The sequence below is a fragment of the Ranitomeya imitator genome, chromosome 7, assembly GCF_032444005.1.
Source record: "Ranitomeya imitator isolate aRanImi1 chromosome 7, aRanImi1.pri, whole genome shotgun sequence".
In the NCBI taxonomy this organism is placed as follows: domain Eukaryota; kingdom Metazoa; phylum Chordata; class Amphibia; order Anura; family Dendrobatidae; genus Ranitomeya; species Ranitomeya imitator.
In genome coordinates this window covers 40450678-40470442 of record NC_091288.1, presented here as the reverse complement: position 1 = coordinate 40470442, position 19765 = coordinate 40450678, and the positions used below count along the sequence as shown (strand labels likewise).

At 39.5% G+C, this 19765-nt stretch overlaps 1 protein-coding gene across 1 annotated transcript in view; it reads left to right on the top strand.

The window, feature by feature from the left end:
- Positions 1-19765, top strand: part of LRP2 (LDL receptor related protein 2) — a 240036-nt gene that overhangs the window by 80951 nt on the left and 139320 nt on the right. Inside the window, exons 6-11 of the mRNA XM_069733090.1 lie at positions 1630-1743; positions 5624-5740; positions 10530-10673; positions 14924-15043; positions 18237-18365; positions 19400-19569. Of these exons, the coding sequence (XP_069589191.1) occupies positions 1630-1743; positions 5624-5740; positions 10530-10673; positions 14924-15043; positions 18237-18365; positions 19400-19569 (794 nt within the window). The remainder of the gene's footprint in view (positions 1-1629; positions 1744-5623; positions 5741-10529; positions 10674-14923; positions 15044-18236; positions 18366-19399; positions 19570-19765) is intronic.

The following is a 19765-nucleotide window of genomic DNA, read 5'->3' as shown; positions in this document are numbered from 1 at the left end:
CTATCTATTCATATCTATCTATCTATTATCTATGTATCTATTCATATCTATCTATCTATCTATCTATTCATATCTATCTATCTATCTATTTATATCTATCTATCTATCTATCTATCTATCTATCTATCTATCTATCTATCTATCTATCTATCTATCTATTCATTCATTCATATCTATCTATCTATCTATCTATCTATCTATCTATCTATCTATCTATTCATATCTATCTATCTATCTATCTATCTATCTATCTATCTATCTATCTATCTATCTATCTGTTATCTATTCATATCTATCTATCTAGCTATCAATTATCTATTTATCTATTCATATCTATCTATCTATCTATCTATCTATCTATCTATCTATCTATCTATCTATCTATCTATCTATCTATCTATCTATCGAGAAAGGATACTACATCCCAAACGTCGCCACGCCATGCCTCAATAAAGTCCACTTATTCATGTTTTTTGTGCTGCTTTTCTTTTTTTGCTTTATCTATCTATCTATCTATCTACCTCTCTATCTACTATTATCTATCTATCTAACCGATATCTATTTTCTATCTATCTATCTATCTATCTATCTATCTATCTATCTATCTATCTACGTATCTATCCTTCATCTATCTATCTATCTATCTATCTATCTATCTATCTATCTATCTATCTATCTATCTATCTATCTATCTATCTATCCTTAGAAAAAACGAGGCAGCACTCCATCATTGCAGTGTTTAGACGTGCAGGATTTTAATCAGCCCACTTGTCTGGGCTGATTAAACCCAGACAAGTGGGTTGATTAAAATCCTGCACGTCTAAACACTGCAATGATGGAGTGCTGCCTCGTTTTTTCTAAGTATTGATCAGCCTGGATATATGGACTGTTATCCTGGGGGCCTTGCACCCGAAGATAAGTAGAAACTGTGCTGTTCCTTTTCTTTTTTTCTATCTATCTATCTATCTATCTATCTATCTATCTATCTATCGTAAAACCTATGAATAGTTATGTTGTATCTCGCAGCAACCAGTCAGGCATTTGCTGTGATCAGTCTAGTATAAGTGAATCCCCTTATTCTGTTTGCCGTGGTTTTTGCACAATTGGACAATATCAGAGAAGATTCAACTTCGTAATCTAGTGCAAGTCAATGAGCACGTGGAAAACACCGGACTTCACTTGGATGACATCTGAGTGCAGTTCAATTTCCCGAAAATGACAGAATGGAGAAGATGGGTAAACATTTTTTTCTCCATCTTCTCATCCGAGAGAATCTGATCACACTATGATCACACTCTGATTAAACTGATTTGCATAATTGACCCGATTCTCTCACATGAGACCCTGGCCTAAGACAAAGTCATTATTATTAAAGCAGTGGACTACCCTTTAAAATACCATTTAATGCACATCCGTAAAACACAACCATGTGATTGAATGATTAGAAATAAAATATTTTTACCGCCTGCTTTATATTAGCAACTCTCTCCTAGATGTGTCATTTCTACGGTGAGATATGGAAGCCTGAGTTTGCGATAATAAGACGTGGGGCAATGCACTGCACATGCACCTTATAGTAATGGTCCATTCATGTAGTTACATTGTCAGTTTCTTGTCTTTTCTTTTCAGCCCAAAGTTGTTTAACCAACCAATTTCAGTGTGCAAACGGTGACTGTGTCCCTCGGGATTTCATCTGTGACCACGATGATGACTGCGGAGACGGAAGCGATGAAAAGAATTGCAGTAATGTTAATCTTTAGCTATAATCTATATCTCCCCCACCAAACTAAAAAAGACTGCGGTATATAGATTATCTTATATGCAACTGTGCTAGATCTGCGTCAACTGTTAATATTTGGCTTCTAGCGCTCTGATCTTCGTCTGTGGGGATGGGGGGCATCTTTCCTTCCCCCAAGATCAGCGCATGCCAAAGGAAGTTTGCCAGCGAGTACCGTGGATTACAGAGTTAGAGCACGTCCACTGCTCAGGATATTCCTTCTCGTTTCCATATAACTGAGTCCAACCAGAATCACTTATTTGCTCTGCGAGTAAGCTTGCCTTGCAGACTCTTTGTACCTTAAAGTCTTTAAAAATTCTGTCTTATTATCTGGAGACGTTGCTTGGAGTCTGCTTTTTTCAGATTCACCAAACCCTTGGACTCATTAATCACTCCCAGAGTGTCTGGGGCTGGCAGACATGTGCTATTGTTCCATTCTGAAGCCCTTGTACAGCACAGTCAGACATGACAGCACTCACAGAACCACTGACTCTCCTTGTCTGGGACCCAATAAAAATGTTGCACCTCTGTAGAGACATTACTCTGATCGGAGGCTTTTATATATATATATATATATATATATATATATATATATATGTATATATATATATATATATATATATATATATACATTCACCCTGCTATGGTCACAGCCAGATCCACAATAACAAAAAGAGCTACTAGCTGCCACCACCAATTGTTTATACAGGCAGTTTGGACACCCGTTACAGGTAGGGTATGGCATCAAGGGTGCGGTATACAGAGCAAAAGGAACAGAGCTATTAAATGCTATATATTTAATCCACAAAGATAGGCAATGTCTATAAACACTATACATGATCATACAAAATGGGAGCAAAACAATCCAATATACAGTGGGGCAAAAAAGTATTTAGTCAGTCAGCAATAGTGCAAGTTCCACCACTTAAAAAGATGAGAGGCGTCTGTAATTTACATCATAGGTAGACCTCAACTATGGGAGACAAACTGAGAAAAAAAAATCCAGAAAATCACATTGTCTGTTTTTTTAACAATTTATTTGCATATTATGGTGGAAAATAAGTATTTGGTCAGAAACAAAATTTCATCTCCATACTTTGTAATATATCCTTTGTTGGCAATGACAGAGGTCAAACGTTTTCTGTAAGTCTTCACAAGGTTGCCACACACTGTTGTTGGTATGTTGGCCCATTCCTACATGCAGATCTCCTCTAGAGCAGTGATGTTTTTGGCTTTTCGCTTGGCAACACGGACTTTCAACTCCCTCCAAAGGTTTTCTATAGGGTTGAGATCTGGAGACTGGCTAGGCCACTCCAGGACCTTGAAATGCTTCTTACGAAGCCACTCCTTCGTTGCCCTGGCGGTGTGCTTTGGATCATTGTCATGTTGAAAGACCCAGCCACGTTTCATCTTCAATGCCCTTGCTGATGGAAGGAGGTTTGCACTCAAAATCTCACGATACATGGCCCCATTCATTCTTTCATGTACCCGGATCAGTCGTCCTGGCCCCTTTGCAGAGAAACAGCCCCAAAGCATGATGTTTCCACCACCATGCTTTACAGTAGGTATGGTGTTTGATGGATGCAACTCAGTATTCTTTTTCCTCCAAACACGACAAGTTGTGTTTCTACCAAACAGTTCCAGTTTGGTTTCATCAGACCATAGGACATTCTCCCAAAACTCCTCTGGATCATCCAAATGCTCTCTAGCAAACTTCAGACGGGCCCGGACATGTACTGGCTTAAGCAGTGGGACACGTCTGGCACTGCAGGATCTGAGTCCATGGTGGCGTAGTGTGTTACTTATGGTAGGCCTTGTTACATTGGTCCCAGCTCTCTGCAGTTCATTCACTAGGTCCCCCCGCGTGGTTCTGGGATTTTTGCTCACCGTTCTTGTGATCATTCTGACCCCACGGGGTGGGATTTTGCGTGGAGCCCCAGATCGAGGGAGATTATCAGTGGTCTTGTATGTCTTCCATTTCTAATTATTGCTCCCACTGTTGATTTCTTCACTCCAAGCTGGTTGGCTATTGCAGATTCAGTCTTCCCAGCCTGGTGCAGGGCTACAATTTTGTTTCTGGTGTCCTTTGACAGCTCTTTGGTCTTCACCATAGTGGAGTTTGGAGTCAGACTGTTTGAGGGTGTGCACAGGTGTCTTTTTATACTGATAACAAGTTTAAACAGGTGCCATTACTACAGGTAATGAGTGGAGGAAAGAGGAGACTCTTAAAGAAGAAGTTACATGTCTGTGAGAGCCAGAAATCTTGATTGTTTGTTTCTGACCAAATACTTATTTTCCACCATAATATGCAAATAAATTGTTAAAAAAACAGACAATGTGATTTTCTGGATTTTTTTTTCTCAGTTTGTCTCCCATAGTTGAGGTCTACCTATGATGTAAATTACAGACGCCTCTCATCTTTTTAAGTGGTGGAACCTGCACTATTGCTGACTGACTAAATACTTTTTTGCCCCACTGTATACAATTACATAAAGCCAAAAGGAATAACAAAAGAAAATTACTTAACCTGATTTCACGAAAAAGGCTCATAGCTTAGCCAAGGGAGGTACTCTATAGGAAAACGAGCAGAACTACAGCAAGCTGTACCTTCCAAGTACTGACAAAGGACAAAACCCAATTTCCGATCTTTATTAGATCAAATTTACACCCACATATCTCCCCCTTGAAGAGCTCATGTGGGGGCTGATTGTGGGATGTGCTCAGCCCTTCAGACTTTTATGAGATCTGTAACTTAAAGGATATTCTTGCCCCTGGAAGTACCAGGCAGTAGATATTGTCATCATGTTTCTTATCACGATTTTGCAGAAAATCTAGAAGACGTCTATAAGACGCCTCTTGATGACTAACCCAACAGTAAGTTTTGAAATAAACACACAGCCAGAATAAAGTCCTTTATTTGAAATAAAAATACACACCGTTTTACTTTTTTATTTAAAAATAAAAAACTAAGTTATACTCACCTTACGTCCATTCTATTGAAGCCTTTGTCCCCTGTAAAAAAAACTGAAAATAATAAACAACAATAATACTCACCTAGTGCCCATTCCATTGAAGCTCTGGCCTCCTGTAAAAAAACAAAAATAAAAATGATCTTACTGCTGATCAGAACCGCTGATGTTTCTTGTGCTCTCATGACACAGATGAAAGCATGGGAAACACCCGATGTTCGGGGTTCCGAACCTGAACAGTAGCACGGACTTCCTGAAGAAGTCTGTGTTCGAGATCTGTTCCCAAATGGTAGGTGCTCGGTATGGACTCCGAAATTTACTGTTCGGGTTCACCCATCTCTACAAAAGATTATTTCACTAGATGAACAAGCTTTTTGCTCGTTCATTCAGTGATCAGCATCCTGATTAGGAATGCATGATTATCATAACAGAGCATTTCCTGGTACACTCGTGCAAAATAATCTTGCTCTGTCACACGAGCAGCGGGAATAGGAGTGTCTACACCGGAGCTGAGTATAGGTGTTTTTATTTTAAGGAGAGGCAAACATTCAGAATTAGAAGTTTGTCCTACTAGTACACAACCTCTTTAATTCCCGATGGGGCTGCCAAGCGCTGCTCTTTACCGGCAGTCCAATATAGAATGAATAGACGTGAAGTCGGGTTTGCACACTGCTGCACCATTCTAAGGATAAAAGTGCCCCATTGGGGATAACAATTTCCTGCTCAGCTGATGGATGTAGGTTCTAGCTGTTGGACCCTCAACATTCAATCAATTATCCTGTGGATAGGTGACAAGGTGATAACTTGTCCCAACAGTTGAACCCCTACTGACATTTTTGTCTTATAACAACAAAATGCTTATATTTTTTTTACCTAGGCTACCCAACCTGTAAAGGAGATTATTTCACTTGCCCAAGTGGTCGCTGTATACACCAGAGTTGGCTTTGCGATGGGGACGATGACTGTGATGACAATGCTGATGAAACTGGATGTGGTAAGGTTATGCCACAAGTAGAGTCAAACAGAGATATCATGAAAGGAGACATGTATTTGCAGAATGAATGGGCTATATACGTACAGTCATGGCTAAAAGTGTTAGCACCCTTGAAATTGTTACAGAAAATGAAATATTTCTCCCAGAAAATAGTTAAAATGGCATATGTTTTGTTATACACATATTTATTCCCTTTGGGTGTATTGAAACAACAACAACAAAAAACAGATAAAAAAAAGGCAAATGGGACACAGAACCCCAAAATTGGGCTGGATAAAATTGTTGGTACCTCTACAAAATTGTGGGTAAACAACTTTGTTTCAGGCATTTGATGCTTGTTCAAACTCACCAGTAGCAAGCAACAGGTGTGGGCAATATGAAAGTCACACCTTAAACCAGATTAAAAGTGGAGAAGTTGAATCTTTGCATTGTGTGTCTGTGTGTGCCACACTAAGCATGTAGAGCAGAAAGAGTAGTAACTGTCTGAGGACTAGAGAACCACAATTGTTGAGATCTGGATGTTCCTTTGTCCAACATAATCAAGAAGTTTACAACCCATAGCACTGTACTTAATCTGGACAGCAGAGAAAAATTGCTGAAGTTTTGCAACGCAGGATAGTCTGGATGGTGGATAAGAAGTGGCAATCAAGTTCCAAACAAATTCAAGCTGTCTTGCAGGCTCAGGGTGCATCAGTGTCAGCGCAAACTATCTGTCCACATTTGAATGAAATTAAACACTATGACATGAGACCCAGCATGACCTGACTGCTGAAACAGAGACATAAAAAAGCTAGACTGCAGTTTGCCAAAATGTACGTGAGTAAGCCAAAATCCTTTTTGGAAAGCGGACAGATGAGACCAAGATAGAGCTTTTTGGTAAAGCACATCATTCATTTTTGTCCGCACAAGTCTCCTCTAAAATGTAAAGCGCTGCAAAATATGTTGGCGCTATAGAAATAAAATTATTATTAAATTATTATTCTGTTGTTTACCGAAAATGGAATAAGGCTTAGGCTGCTTTCACACATCAGGTTTTTTCTTTCAGGCACAATCCGGCAGTTTCAGGCACAATCCGGATCCGTTTTTTTCTTACGCCGGATCGTTTTTTTCCCATACAGTTGTATTAGCGCCAGATTGTGCCTGAAGGACATGCGTTTCATCCGTTTTGTGCCGGATCCGTCCCTTCAGGCTTTTTTGCCAGACACAAAAATCGTCTCCTGCAACGTTTTTTGTGTCTGACGAAAAAGCCTGAAGGGACGTTTCCGGCAATCAACGCATGGAACGGATGTGTGAATGAACGTTTCCGGCGACTGAATCCGCTTTTTATACATTGAGCATGCCCAGAAGCTTTGTTTTTGTTGCTGGCATGGGATCTCTCTCTCTCTCTCTCTCTCCCTCCCTCTCTCTCTCTCTCTCTCTCTCTCTCTCTCTCGCTTTTCACAATTTACAAAAGATCAGTTTCTTTACAAATTTGCCGGATTTAGCCTGAAACCAAAAACCAGATGTGTGAAAGCAGCCTTAACAAGAAAAGAACACAGTACGTACAGTTAAATATGGTGTCTCAAAGATGTTGTGTGGTGTCTCAAAGATGTCCTGCTTAATCTAGCACTGGGTGCCATGACTGTGTGCAAGTCAAGTCAAGAAAGCTGGGTTTGTGTCCTAGGTCATGGGTCTCCCAGCAGGACCCCAAACATACTTCAAGACGCCCCCAGAAATGGATGGAAAGAAAGCACTGGAGTGTTCTGAAGTGGCCTCTAATGAGTCTGGATTTAAATGCCATTGACCTCCAGTGGAGAGATCTCTAAGTTGCTGTTGGGAGAATGTAAATTTAGCCCCAATTTTTTTATTTTCACAAAGGTAACAGGAGAAAATTGACACCAATATTTTTTTTGGCAATTTCTCCTGATTGTGCCAATACCCCATATGTGGAGGAAAACTGCAGGACTTGGAAGGGAAGTAGCTCCGTTTTATTTTTTAAACGTAAAAATGGCTGGAATTGAGAGTGTATGCCACGTCATGTGCCTAAACAGTAGAAACCCCCACAACTGACCCATTTTGGAAAGTATACCCATCAAGGAATGTATCTAGATTCATGGGGAGCACCTTGAACCTCCCCCGGTGCTTCACAGAAATATATAGCATAGAGCCGAGAAAATAACAAAAATCACATTTTTTCTCGCAAAAATATACTTTTAGCTCCAAATTTTTTATTTTCACAAGGGTAACAGGAGAAATGGATCCCAAAATTTGTTGTGCAATTTCTACTGAGTATGCCGATACCCCATATGTGGGGGAAAACTACTGTTTGGGCACACGGCAGGGCTCGGAAAGGAAGTTGTGACAATATGGAACGCAGACTTTGATCAGCGGGCGTCATGTCACGCTTGGAGAGCTCCAACTACACCCTTCAAGGATTTTATCCAGGAATATAGTGACCATTTTGATCCCAAAGGTACTACACAGAATTTGATAACATTAGGACATCATGCTGAACATTTTCATTTTTCTCACAAAAATGTTGTTTTAGCCCCAAATTTGTAATTTTCACAATGGGTAATAGGTGAAAACGGACCACCATAGTCTGTTCCACAATTTCTCCTGAAGATACCGCATATCTGTTCAAAAACCTCTATAATTTACACTAGGGGTAATGGAAGAAATTGGACCACACAATTTGTTATGCAATTTCTCCCGAATGTGGCAGTTTGCCATATGTGGTTGTACACTACTGTTTCGGCGCACGCATAGCATGGGAAGGAGCGTTACTTGGCTTTTATAATGCAGATTATCGTTTGAATAGATTGTGGGCTCAATTAGCTGAGCCCCTGAGGTGCCAGAACAGCAACCCCCCCACCCCACGTGACCTCATGTTGGAAGTTTCACTGCCTAAGAAATTCATCTAGGGGTGTAGTGAATATTTTGGTGGTAAAAATTTAATATTTGTACTTGTTGCAAATTTGTCAGGTACACAAGAGTTAATAAGTGAAACTAGACCCCATAATTAATTGCGGAATTTCTCCCAAATGCCGGGCTGCCCTATATGTAATCATAAATTATTGTTAGGCCACACGTCAGGGCTGAGAAGGAAGGCGCGCTATTTGGATTTTCGAGCACAGATTTTGCTAGAATAGTTTGCAGGCGACATTTGCAGAGCCCTGAAAGTGCCAGAATAACAAAAAACAAAAACAAAGTGACCCTATTGTAGAAATTGCACCTTTCAATGAATTCATCTACGTCTGTAGTGACTATGTTGTAACATCCATGCCATGGAGATTTGCAAATATGCCAGCTTAGTGTTCATACATTGTGTCGCTATGCAGTGTAGACCCCTATATATTATGGTGCCCTCATACATTGTACCCAGCTTGTGCTTCTGGTGACATGCACCCCATAAATTAAGTGCGCTCACCCCACTACAATAATGAAAAAAAAAGAGAGCCAGGTGCACTACCATAGTATAAATATATAGAATACGGGGTGCAAAGAAGTGGCAGTACCCCACTCCCCACTACAATAATGCCAAACATGTGGCCGCTTACTGTGGTTTAGACACAGTGAGGCTCAGAAGGAGAGGGGCATTTGGATTTTGGAGCACAGAATTCACTGGATTTTATTTGAGGAGGTGGGAGCCATATCGCTTTTTCATAGCCTTTGTTCTACCAGTAACGTGGGAGCCCCCAATAGTTGCAGTGACAGAGACAGTTTAAAGCTGGATCTCACAGACCACCGTACCCTGGGGCCATCACATGACCTCAGGGTGCCATGGTAAACATCGGCACCCATGATTCTCATTTTGGGGGGTCCGATGGCTTGAAATAGGGTCTTATAGCCTCCTTGTAACCAATTAAATACTGCAGTCTGATTGACAGCGGTATTTAAAGAGTTAATCAGGCCTGACCGGTGACAAAACCGGCTGGGGCCGATACCGCAGGGTGTCAGCTGTCATGTACAACTGACACCTGTGAGTATTGCAGGCGCCGGGCGGCGCTATACCCTTGTTGCAGCCATTAGGGAATAAGGCCCCTTCACGACCACCATTTCAATGTGTATTGGCGGTCATTAAGGGGTTAAATGTATCTTTTTATTTTACTATTTCTTGCATAGTTTTTTTCTCATATCACAAGCTGTATTACAGATGAGAAACCTTGCAGTTTTCACACTGACCACTGGGGCTTTTTTTTAGACTCCCGACTTCCTGTTGTTTCAGGAAATTGACTCTGACCCTATATTGAAGCATCTAATAAGCGTGTGCAAAGGACATTGTGAATTGAGGGGGAGCAGCTGTGACATCACCTACTGTGATTAGTGGATCCTATGTTATCAGGTGTTACCTGTCACTGTAATCCTTGCCTTTGATGATAAGGAGCCTGCTAAAATCCCTGCGGGAAGAGAGTATATAAAGCCACCAAGGACTCTGTGAAAATTGCAAGATTGCTAATGCTGATATTAAAATTAAGATTGCGATATGAAAAAAATCACTGCAATTTTTTTTTTTATTTAAAAATATACGTAACATAAAAACCTGATTTAAACAATGGGGCATTTTCGGATGATACCTTCCCTTTACATTTTATTTAATTTTTATAAGGAATGCTTATTAGATAGTAATCAGTGTCTGATCATCGCAAAGATTAAAATCCAGCAATAAAAGTACATTATTATTAGTTATAGCGAGAGCTTTTGTCCAATATGGAAAATGTAATCCTTCAATGACAAGTCTTAATAATGAAATGACCGTTCACACAGTCACATCCAATGACAACCTGAAAAATGTATTCTTGTCTCATAGAAAGTGGTCTGAGAGAATGTGGTCCTGGAGAATGGCCGTGTCCATCATCTGGTCAGTGCATTCCTATAGATAAAGTCTGCGATGGAACGGCTCACTGTCGATTTGGAGAAGATGAAACCAATACCACGGCCGGAAGGAACTGCAGTAAGTCATACAATGTCTAATGCAACATGCAAAATCTGCATATTTACCCTTCCATTGTTTTATTAACATATTTGCTGTGTGGAGTAATAAAAAATATGTTTTAAAAAACATTGTGCTCTATGGCACCTGCAAAGTAATGTTGCAAATAGAGTAAAAAAAATATGCAAACCATCCACTATATAAAAAGACACATCTGCATGTTTTTTTCAATATCTGTCATGAAATTAGAATAAACCTTTCCCGTTTTAGCTCAATTAGGATTACCATAATTATTAATATTTGCCAAATGCCAGAATAATGAGAGAATGTTTTAAGGCATTTTTATTACTGCAAAGTCAAAAGTTTCCATACATTTCATTAGTGTTTGGTACCATTGTCCTTAAACTGAATGACTTGGGTGAAACTTTTGGGATATTTTTTTTCCTGAAACAACAGGAAGTATTAGTCTAACATTGCCCGAGTAGTCAGTGTGAAAATTGCAAGATTTCTAATTAGTCTTTTTAAGAGCTTGTTCACATGTCTGATATTTTTCTTTAGACAGACCCGGTCTGGGGGACAAAAAAAAATCGCAGCATGCCCGAGCTTGATCCGATATTCAGCCATGCAAGTCAATGAGTGCGTGGAAATTATCGGACTGCACTCGGATGACATTTGAGTGCAGTCTTATTTCTGCGGACTGACAGAAAAAAGAATGGGATCACACTATCGTCACACTTTGATTAGAGTCTAATCAGGCCGGCGTCACACTTGCGAGTTTTACGGACGTAAGAGCGCAGAAACTACGTCCGTAAAACTCGCAAAAAATACGGCACAATTATTCTCCATGCCCCTGCTCCTATCTGCCGTATTTTACTGATCAGTATTATATGGCTTTCTACGGCCGTAGAAAATCGCAGCATGCTGTGTTTGTCACCGTATTGCGCAAATAAAACGCCAATGAAAGTCTATGGAAGCCCCAAAAATACGGATTACACACGGACCAGCAGTGTGACTTGCGAGGAATACGCAGCGCTGTTAGAGAGAAAAGCCGGCAATTCAGTGCGGTGTACAGTAAAATCACACTGACAGCTTACAGTAGAATAGGTAGAATAAATATGTACACATAGAATAGGTATATATACAGTTAGGTCCATATATATTTGGACAGAGACAACATTTTTCTAATTTTGATTATAGAAATTACCACAATGAATTTAAAAAAACAACAATTCAGATGCAGTTGAAGTTCAGACTTTCAGCTTTCATTTGAGGGTATCCACATTTAAATTGGATGAAGGGTTTAGGAGTTTCAGCTCCTTATCATGTGCCACCCAGTTTTTAAAGGGACCAAAAGTAATTGGACAGATTCAATAATTTTTTTTAAAAATGTTCATTTCTAGTACTTGGTTGAAAACCCTTTCCTGGCAATGACTGCCTGAAGTCTTGACCTCATGGACATCACCAGACGCTGTGTTTCCTCCTTTTTGATGCTCTGCCAGGCCTTCACTGCGGTGGTTTTCAGTTGCTATTTGTTTGTGGGCCTTTCTGTCTGAAGTTTAGTCTTTAACAAGTGAAGTGCTGCTCAATTGGGTTGAGATCAGGTGACTGACTTGGCCATTCAAGAATATTCCACTTCTTTGCTTTAATAAACTCCTGGGTTGCTTTGGCTTTATGTTTTGGGTCATTGTCCATCTGTAGTATGAAATGATGAATAAGTTTGGCTGCATTTGGCTGGATCTGAGCACACAGTATGGCGGCTCTGAATACCTCAGAATTCATTCGGCTGCTTCTGTCCTGTGTCACATCATCAATAAACACTAGTGACCAGTGCCACTGGCAGCCATGCATGCCCAAGCCATCACACTGCCTCCTCTGTGTTTTACAGATGATGTGGTATGCTTTGGATCATGAGTTGTACCACGCCTTCACCATACATTTCTCTTTCCATCATTCTGGTAGAGGTTGATCTTGGTTTCATCTGTCCAAAGAATGTTCTTCCAGAACTGTGCTGGCTTTTTTAGATGTTTTTTAGCAAAGTCCAGTCTAGCCTTTTTATTCTTGATGCTTATGAGTGGCTTGCACCGTGCAGTGAACCCTCTGTATTTACTTTCATGCAGTCTTCTCTTTATGGTAGATTTGGATATTGATACGCCGACCTCCTGGAGAGTGTTGGTCACTTGGTTGGCTGTTGTGAAGGGGTTTCTCTTCACCATGGAGATTATTCTGCGATTATCCACCGCTGTTGTCTTCTGTGGGTGCCCAGGTCTTTTCGCATTTATGAGTTCACCAGTGCTTTCTTTCTTTCTCAGCATGTACCAAACTGTAGATTTTGCCACTACTAATATTGTAGCAATTTCTTGGATGGGTTTTTTCTGTTTTCGCAGCTTAAGGATGGCTTATTTCAGCTCCTTTGGCGGCATGTTTACTTCACAGCAAAACCTTTGAAATGCAAGCACCACACCTCAAATCAACTCCAGGCCTGTTATCTACTTAATTGAGAATGACATAACGAAGGGATTGCCCGCACCTGTCCATGAAATAGCCTTGGAGTCAATTGTCCAATTACTTTTGGTCCCTTTAAAAACAGGGTGGCACATGTTAAGGAGCTGAAACACCTAAACCCTTCATTCAATTTTAATGTGGATACCCTCAAATGAAAGCTGAAAGTCTGAACTTCAACTGCATCTGAATTGTTTTGCTTAAAATTCATTGTGGTAATGTCTATAACCAAAATTAGAAAAATGTTGTCTCTGTCCAAATATATATGGACCTAACTGTATATATATATATGTCAGTGAGACACATATATGTATATATATTCTTACTTCATACAGCCGCGATATAGCAAAAAGCCGGTAATTCAATTACCGGCTTTTGCTTTCTCCTTCCTAAAACCCGACATGATTTGAGACATGGTTTACATACTGTAAACCATCTCATATCCCCATTTTTTTTTTGCATAATCCACACTACTAATGTTAGTAGTGTGTATCTGCAAAATTTGGCCGTTCTAGCTCTTAAAATAAAGGGTTAAATTGCGGAAAAAATTGGCGTGGGCTCCCGCGCAATTTTCTCCGCCAGAGTAGTAAAGCCAGTGACTGAGGGCAGATATTAATAGCCTGGAGAGGGTCCATGGTTATTGGCCCCCCCCCTGGCTAAAAACACCCGCCCCCAGCCACCCCAGAAAAGGCACATCTGGAAGATGCGCCTATTCTGGCACTTGGCCACTCTCTTCCCATTCCCGTGTAGCGGTGGGATATGGGGTAATGAAGGGTTAATGCCACCTTGCTATTGTAAGGTGACATTAAGCCTAATTAATAATGGAGAGGCGTCAATTATGACACCTATCCATTATTAATCCAATTGAATGAAAGGGTTAAAAAAAAACCACACACACATTATTAAAAATTATTTTAATGAAATAAAAACAAAGGTTGTTGTAATATTTTATTTAACGCCCAATCCAATCACTGAAGACCCTCGTTCTGTGAAAGAAAAAACATAATAAACCAACAATATACTTACCTTCCGCAGATCTGTAAAGTCCAACGATGTAAATCCTTCTGAAGGGGTTAAAACATTTTGCAGCAAGGAGTTCCGCTAATGCAGGCTGCTCCTTGCTGCAAAACCCCGGGGAATGAAGCTAAATATAGGTCAATGATCTATATTTAGCTTCATGTGCGGTGAGGCGCCCTCTGCTGGCTGTTCATAGATCGTGGGAACTTTCCTAGAAAGCCTGGGAGCTTTCCGTGCAGAATAGCAGCAGTTAAGTGCAGGGAATTACAATAAGGAAAATTGATGTTTTAAATGCTACTGAAATGGAGCAATACAAGAAGATGATGAGTATGTCCAGACATATGCAAATAGAGTGAGAGATCAAGGAAAATCTATATAAAAATTGCTGGTGCATTGAATAAATGGTCCTGATCAATCACTTGTACTCAGATCATAATAACATTATTGGGATTGCCATGGTCAGCGAATCAATACTCCATAAATACCTTAGATTTATGCGGTGTGTCTCTTGGAATGTGCCCACCCCGACGCGCGTTTCGGCATAAATATCTCTTCTTCCCTGGGCATTAAGAGATTCCCGAATAGTATAGCTTTCGTAGAGATTCCCACTAAGCAGCAAAACTGAAGACCTTACAGAGGAGAACGTAATGAGGCTATAAACTATATTTGCCATGCAACTTCTGTATCAGTCTCCTTCTTCGGTGCTTTATAAATTATGTAGCAATCTGACGTGTATTCTCACCATTCTACCCCAGGTACCACTAACTGTGCTGCGCTGAGCTGTTCTTATCAGTGTCATTCTTCTCCATCTGGCGGGGTCTGCTTTTGTCCAGCAGGATACGTCATCAGCGCCAACGACAGCCGGACCTGCATTGGTTAGTAGAAAAGCAAACATCATTCCCCAAAACATGCATGCCCAACACTACAAACATGATACCAGATGTTAGTAGCATGGCATAGTCTTCATGTTCCCCATCCCCATCTGAGTGGACCATGGGAATTAATTAGGGTCTTCCTTATTCTCGAGCAGACAATTTGAGTGTAATGAGCCCCAATACAGGTGATATTGCAAGCTGACTGGTGCTCGTTTATTGAACATTTAGGTGCTACAGTTCACGTAATACATTTTTTATTCAGGTTCTTTACTCTGGTCAATAATTTGGAATGATCATTCCTACGAACGATCATTCAGGCAATCATCAGCCTGTATACAAGGTCCCTAGTTTATTATAAAAATCAACATAAAATAAGCATAAATAATTCCTGATGTTTTGTCTGTTCCTCAGCACAGATCACACCTCCCACCTTAGTCCTTATTCACATGTCAGTATTTGATCAGTATTTATAAGACAGAATAAAGAATGAATCCTAAAGAGAGGAAAACTAGAATTTAAAAAGGATATCTGGGACTTTGTAAAAAAAAAAAAAGCACTAACAGGCAACTAGTTGCTACCTACCTGCCTGTTGTGCCCTGCGCCATTCTTTGCCAGCACAGAACCATTACAGACCGCTCCTGCCAGATATTCAGCTGCCTCTGCTGACGTCACATTGAAAGAGCGGCGGCTTTTTCTGCTCTGCCCCGAGGACTGTCGACGTCATGCTGATTGACGCCTGGCTTCTCACTTACTAACTGGAGTAGCCGGCTGTCAATCAGCATGACGTCGGCAGTCATACCCCGGAAAGCAGGGTAGAAAAGAAACCAACGCAGAGACAGCCGAATCACCTGCAGGAGCGGTCTGTGATCGTTCTGTGCCCGCAAAAAAAAATAGGCACAACATGGAGGTAGGTAGCACCTACATAAGTATGGTCAATGGTCACTTATGGTAATATAAGCCAAATCCTTGTTTGTTACTTTAGTATGCTCTATATCAAGCCAGCAAATTAAAAGTGGTTCTATTGGATTTTTTTCAAAGAAGTTAAAAAAAATATAGTGAAAAAAAAAAATAGAAACGTAAAGTATTGCCTCATTAGTACATATTTCCTACTAGTTATGAGGACGGCAGGTGCTGTAGAAACACAGGATATCGTCATTGATAGAGAATAGAGGCCAAAATGCCTCGTTCATTGCTCACTTTGTCCTCAACATTCTAGACCGCTACACACAAAAGCTCTCTATGGTAAGAAGATATTGACATCTGTCCCTGCTTCAAAGCACTAAGAAAAAGTATTGATATCTTCTATAACAGGACACTATTATCCGATTGTATAAAAATAGAGATGAAGTTAAAAGTAACGACGAGCGATAAGTATCTCAGGTTCAGGAGGGTTATTACCGCCGTCTGGTACCTGCAAAACCGGACTGTGCTCACTGTGCTCAAGATGGAAGGATAGATAGATATTAGATAGATAGATAGATAGATAAATAGATGGATAGATAGATAGATTAATTGATAGATAGATAGATAGATAGATAATAGATAGATAGATAGATAATAGATAGATAGATAGATATTAGATAGATAGATAATAGATAGATAAATAGATAGATAGATAGATAGATAGATATTAGATAGATAGATAGATAATAGATAGATAGATAGATAGATACATAGATAGATATTAGATAGATAGATAGATAGATATTAGATAGATAGATAATAGATAGATATTAGATAGAAAAAAAGATAGATAGATATTAGATAGATAGATAGATAGATAGATAGATAGATAGATGATAGATAGATAGATAGATAGATAATAGATAGATAGATACATAGATAGATATTAGATAGATAGATAGATAGATAGATAGATATTAGATAGATAGATAGATATTAGATAGATAGATAGATATAGATAATAGATAGATGATAGATAGATAGATAGATAGATAATAGATAGATAGATACATAGATAGATATTAGATAGATAGATAGATAGATAGATATTAGATAGATAGATAGATATTAGATAGAAAAAAAGATAGATAGATATTAGATAGATAGATAGATAGATAGATAGATGATAGATAGATAGATAATAGATAGATAGATGATAGAAAGATAGATAGATAGATAGATAGATGATAGAAAGATAGATAGATAGATAGATGATAGATAGATAGATAGATAATAGATAGATAATAGATAGATAGATAATAGATAGATATTAGTTAGATAGATAGATGATAGATAGATAGATAGATATATAATACATAGATACATAGATAATAGATAGGTAATAGATACTGTAGATAGAGAAATAGATAATAGATAGATGATGGATAGATAGAGATACACTAGATACATGATAGAAAGATTGATAGATGAAGGATAGATACGTAGATAGATAGATAATCGATAGATAGATAGATAATAGATATCGGATAGATAGATACATAGGTAGATAGATAGATAATCGATAGATAGATAGAGAGGTGATGGATACATACATAGATAATTAGATAGATAGATAGATAGATATGGGATAGATCGATAGATCGATAGATAGATAGATAGATAGATAGATCGATCGATAGATAGATTGTCAAAGGACATCACCTGACTCTCCCCTGTGACAGATGTTAGGGATAGATTGGTCTTAAAGGGAATCCGTCAGCAGTTTTATGCTATGCAATCTGAGAGCAGCACAATTTACTGCATGAGGGCCTGATTCCAGCCATGTATCACTTTCTGGGCTGCTTGGTGTAACTTTTATAGAATTACTGTTTTCTCTACTATAGAACTAGCAGTGGTCATAATGCTGATCCTTGTATAACCCCGCCCACACCCCTGATTGGCAGCTGTGTGTGTCCATTTTGCACAGGCAGAAAGCTACCAATCAGTAGTGGGGGCGGGGTTACACAGATTAGCTAGACTGCTATGCATGTGAGGCAGCGATATTCTCCTGTTGATAAAACACTGATTGTATTGAAACTACAACGCACAGCGTAACAAGCGACACATCTTGCTCTATATTATGCTGCTGACAGATGACACCTGCTGACAGCTTTAGAGACATATACACATATGCACAGAAACAATTTCTATTCATACAAATTGATTGATTGGTATTTATTATTTTCTGTAATATTGTTATATATTTTTTTCTTTATTCCACCCACTTTAGATTTTAACGATTGCCAGATATGGGGCATATGTGACCAGCTGTGTGAAGATCGTATGGGCAGTCATCGCTGTAGTTGTGTCGATGGATATGTCTTGGAACATAACAAGCACTGTAGAGCCAACACCACCAGTATGTAGACCGCAACAATGGTCAACACTTGTGGGGAGATTTACTAAACACAGAGCACCAGAATTCTATAATAAATCGCCCCAACAAATGGAGTATGTGACACCAATTATTTTCTGTCATAGGCTAGTTTCAGGCGTCAGGTTTTTTTTTGTCATACATGAAAAATGGTCCATTTTTTTCAGTGTGCTGGTCTATGGGTTAAGACAAGAAAAAATGTCTTCTCTTCTCCTACCCATTGAGTAGTAAAATATGGACAGCACACTGATGACATCATTATGCTACCCTTGACTTTTTTCAAGCTGCCATTGACTTTTGACAATTAGTCAATAGCAGACGTACCAAAAAAAAAAAAAACAAGATGTCTGAAAGAACCCAAAGTCACTTTTATTGTTACCATGACAGTTCTGACAAGTGTCAGGAGAAGAAGGGTTGTGGTGTACAACGACGTGCCCCATTTGTAGCGCAAATTACCAGTGGAACTATATACCATTGTCAGTCATGAGGCGTTAGAAGTAGAGATCAGCGAACCCAAACTTAAAAGTTCAAGGTTCCTACCAGGGTGTTAAACCCTGAACCCTAACCCTAACCCAAACCCTAACCCTAACCCTAACCCTAATGTAAGTCTGTGTTAATGTTCGGCATTCCGGGGGAAGTCCAGAAACGAGAAGGAGAGAGAGATATTTTTCCAGATCCAAATTTTTGGTCTCCATTGTTTTAAATGGAGTTGGGGTTGTGGTTCAACTTTGGACTAAACTTCGGGTCGGGTACCAGAACCCGAACTTCCACAGGTCCACTCATCCCTAGTCATAAGGCATGAAAAACCGTCTAGCATCTGTACGTTACATTGTGGCAAATAATTTGTCAGGTGCAACATTTTAATAGAATTTTGCACTTTTCGCACCATTTTCACTGACTCCTGCCTTAGAAACCTTTGACAACGACTGAGTATTGGGCTCATCAAGGTGTCTTTGAGTTTCACAGTTTTCCCACTGAATTAAGCTGCTTAACCTATCCTTGTTTTTCTCCTTCTCCAGCTGGTCTCCCATGGTTAATTTTTTCCAATGGACGAGACCTACTTATTGGTGACATTCATGGAAACAGCTATCGCACATTAGTGCGTTCACAGAATCGGGGAATCGCTGTGGGTGTGGATTTCCATTTTCATCTTCGACGAGTCTTTTGGACAGACACAGTCCAGGACAAGGTATTTTACATTACATAAAAGATCCACAAATAGACGGCAAAAGGATGTTCTGATTTTATGGAAATAAATTGCAAACCGGAACCTGTCGCAATCTGTGGGCGGCGTGTTATTGAGTAGGAGAAGCTGAGCAGATTGATGTATACTGTAGTTTTGTAAGAAAAGATTCCGCATAAGTTGGTTTGTATTTATTAAAATC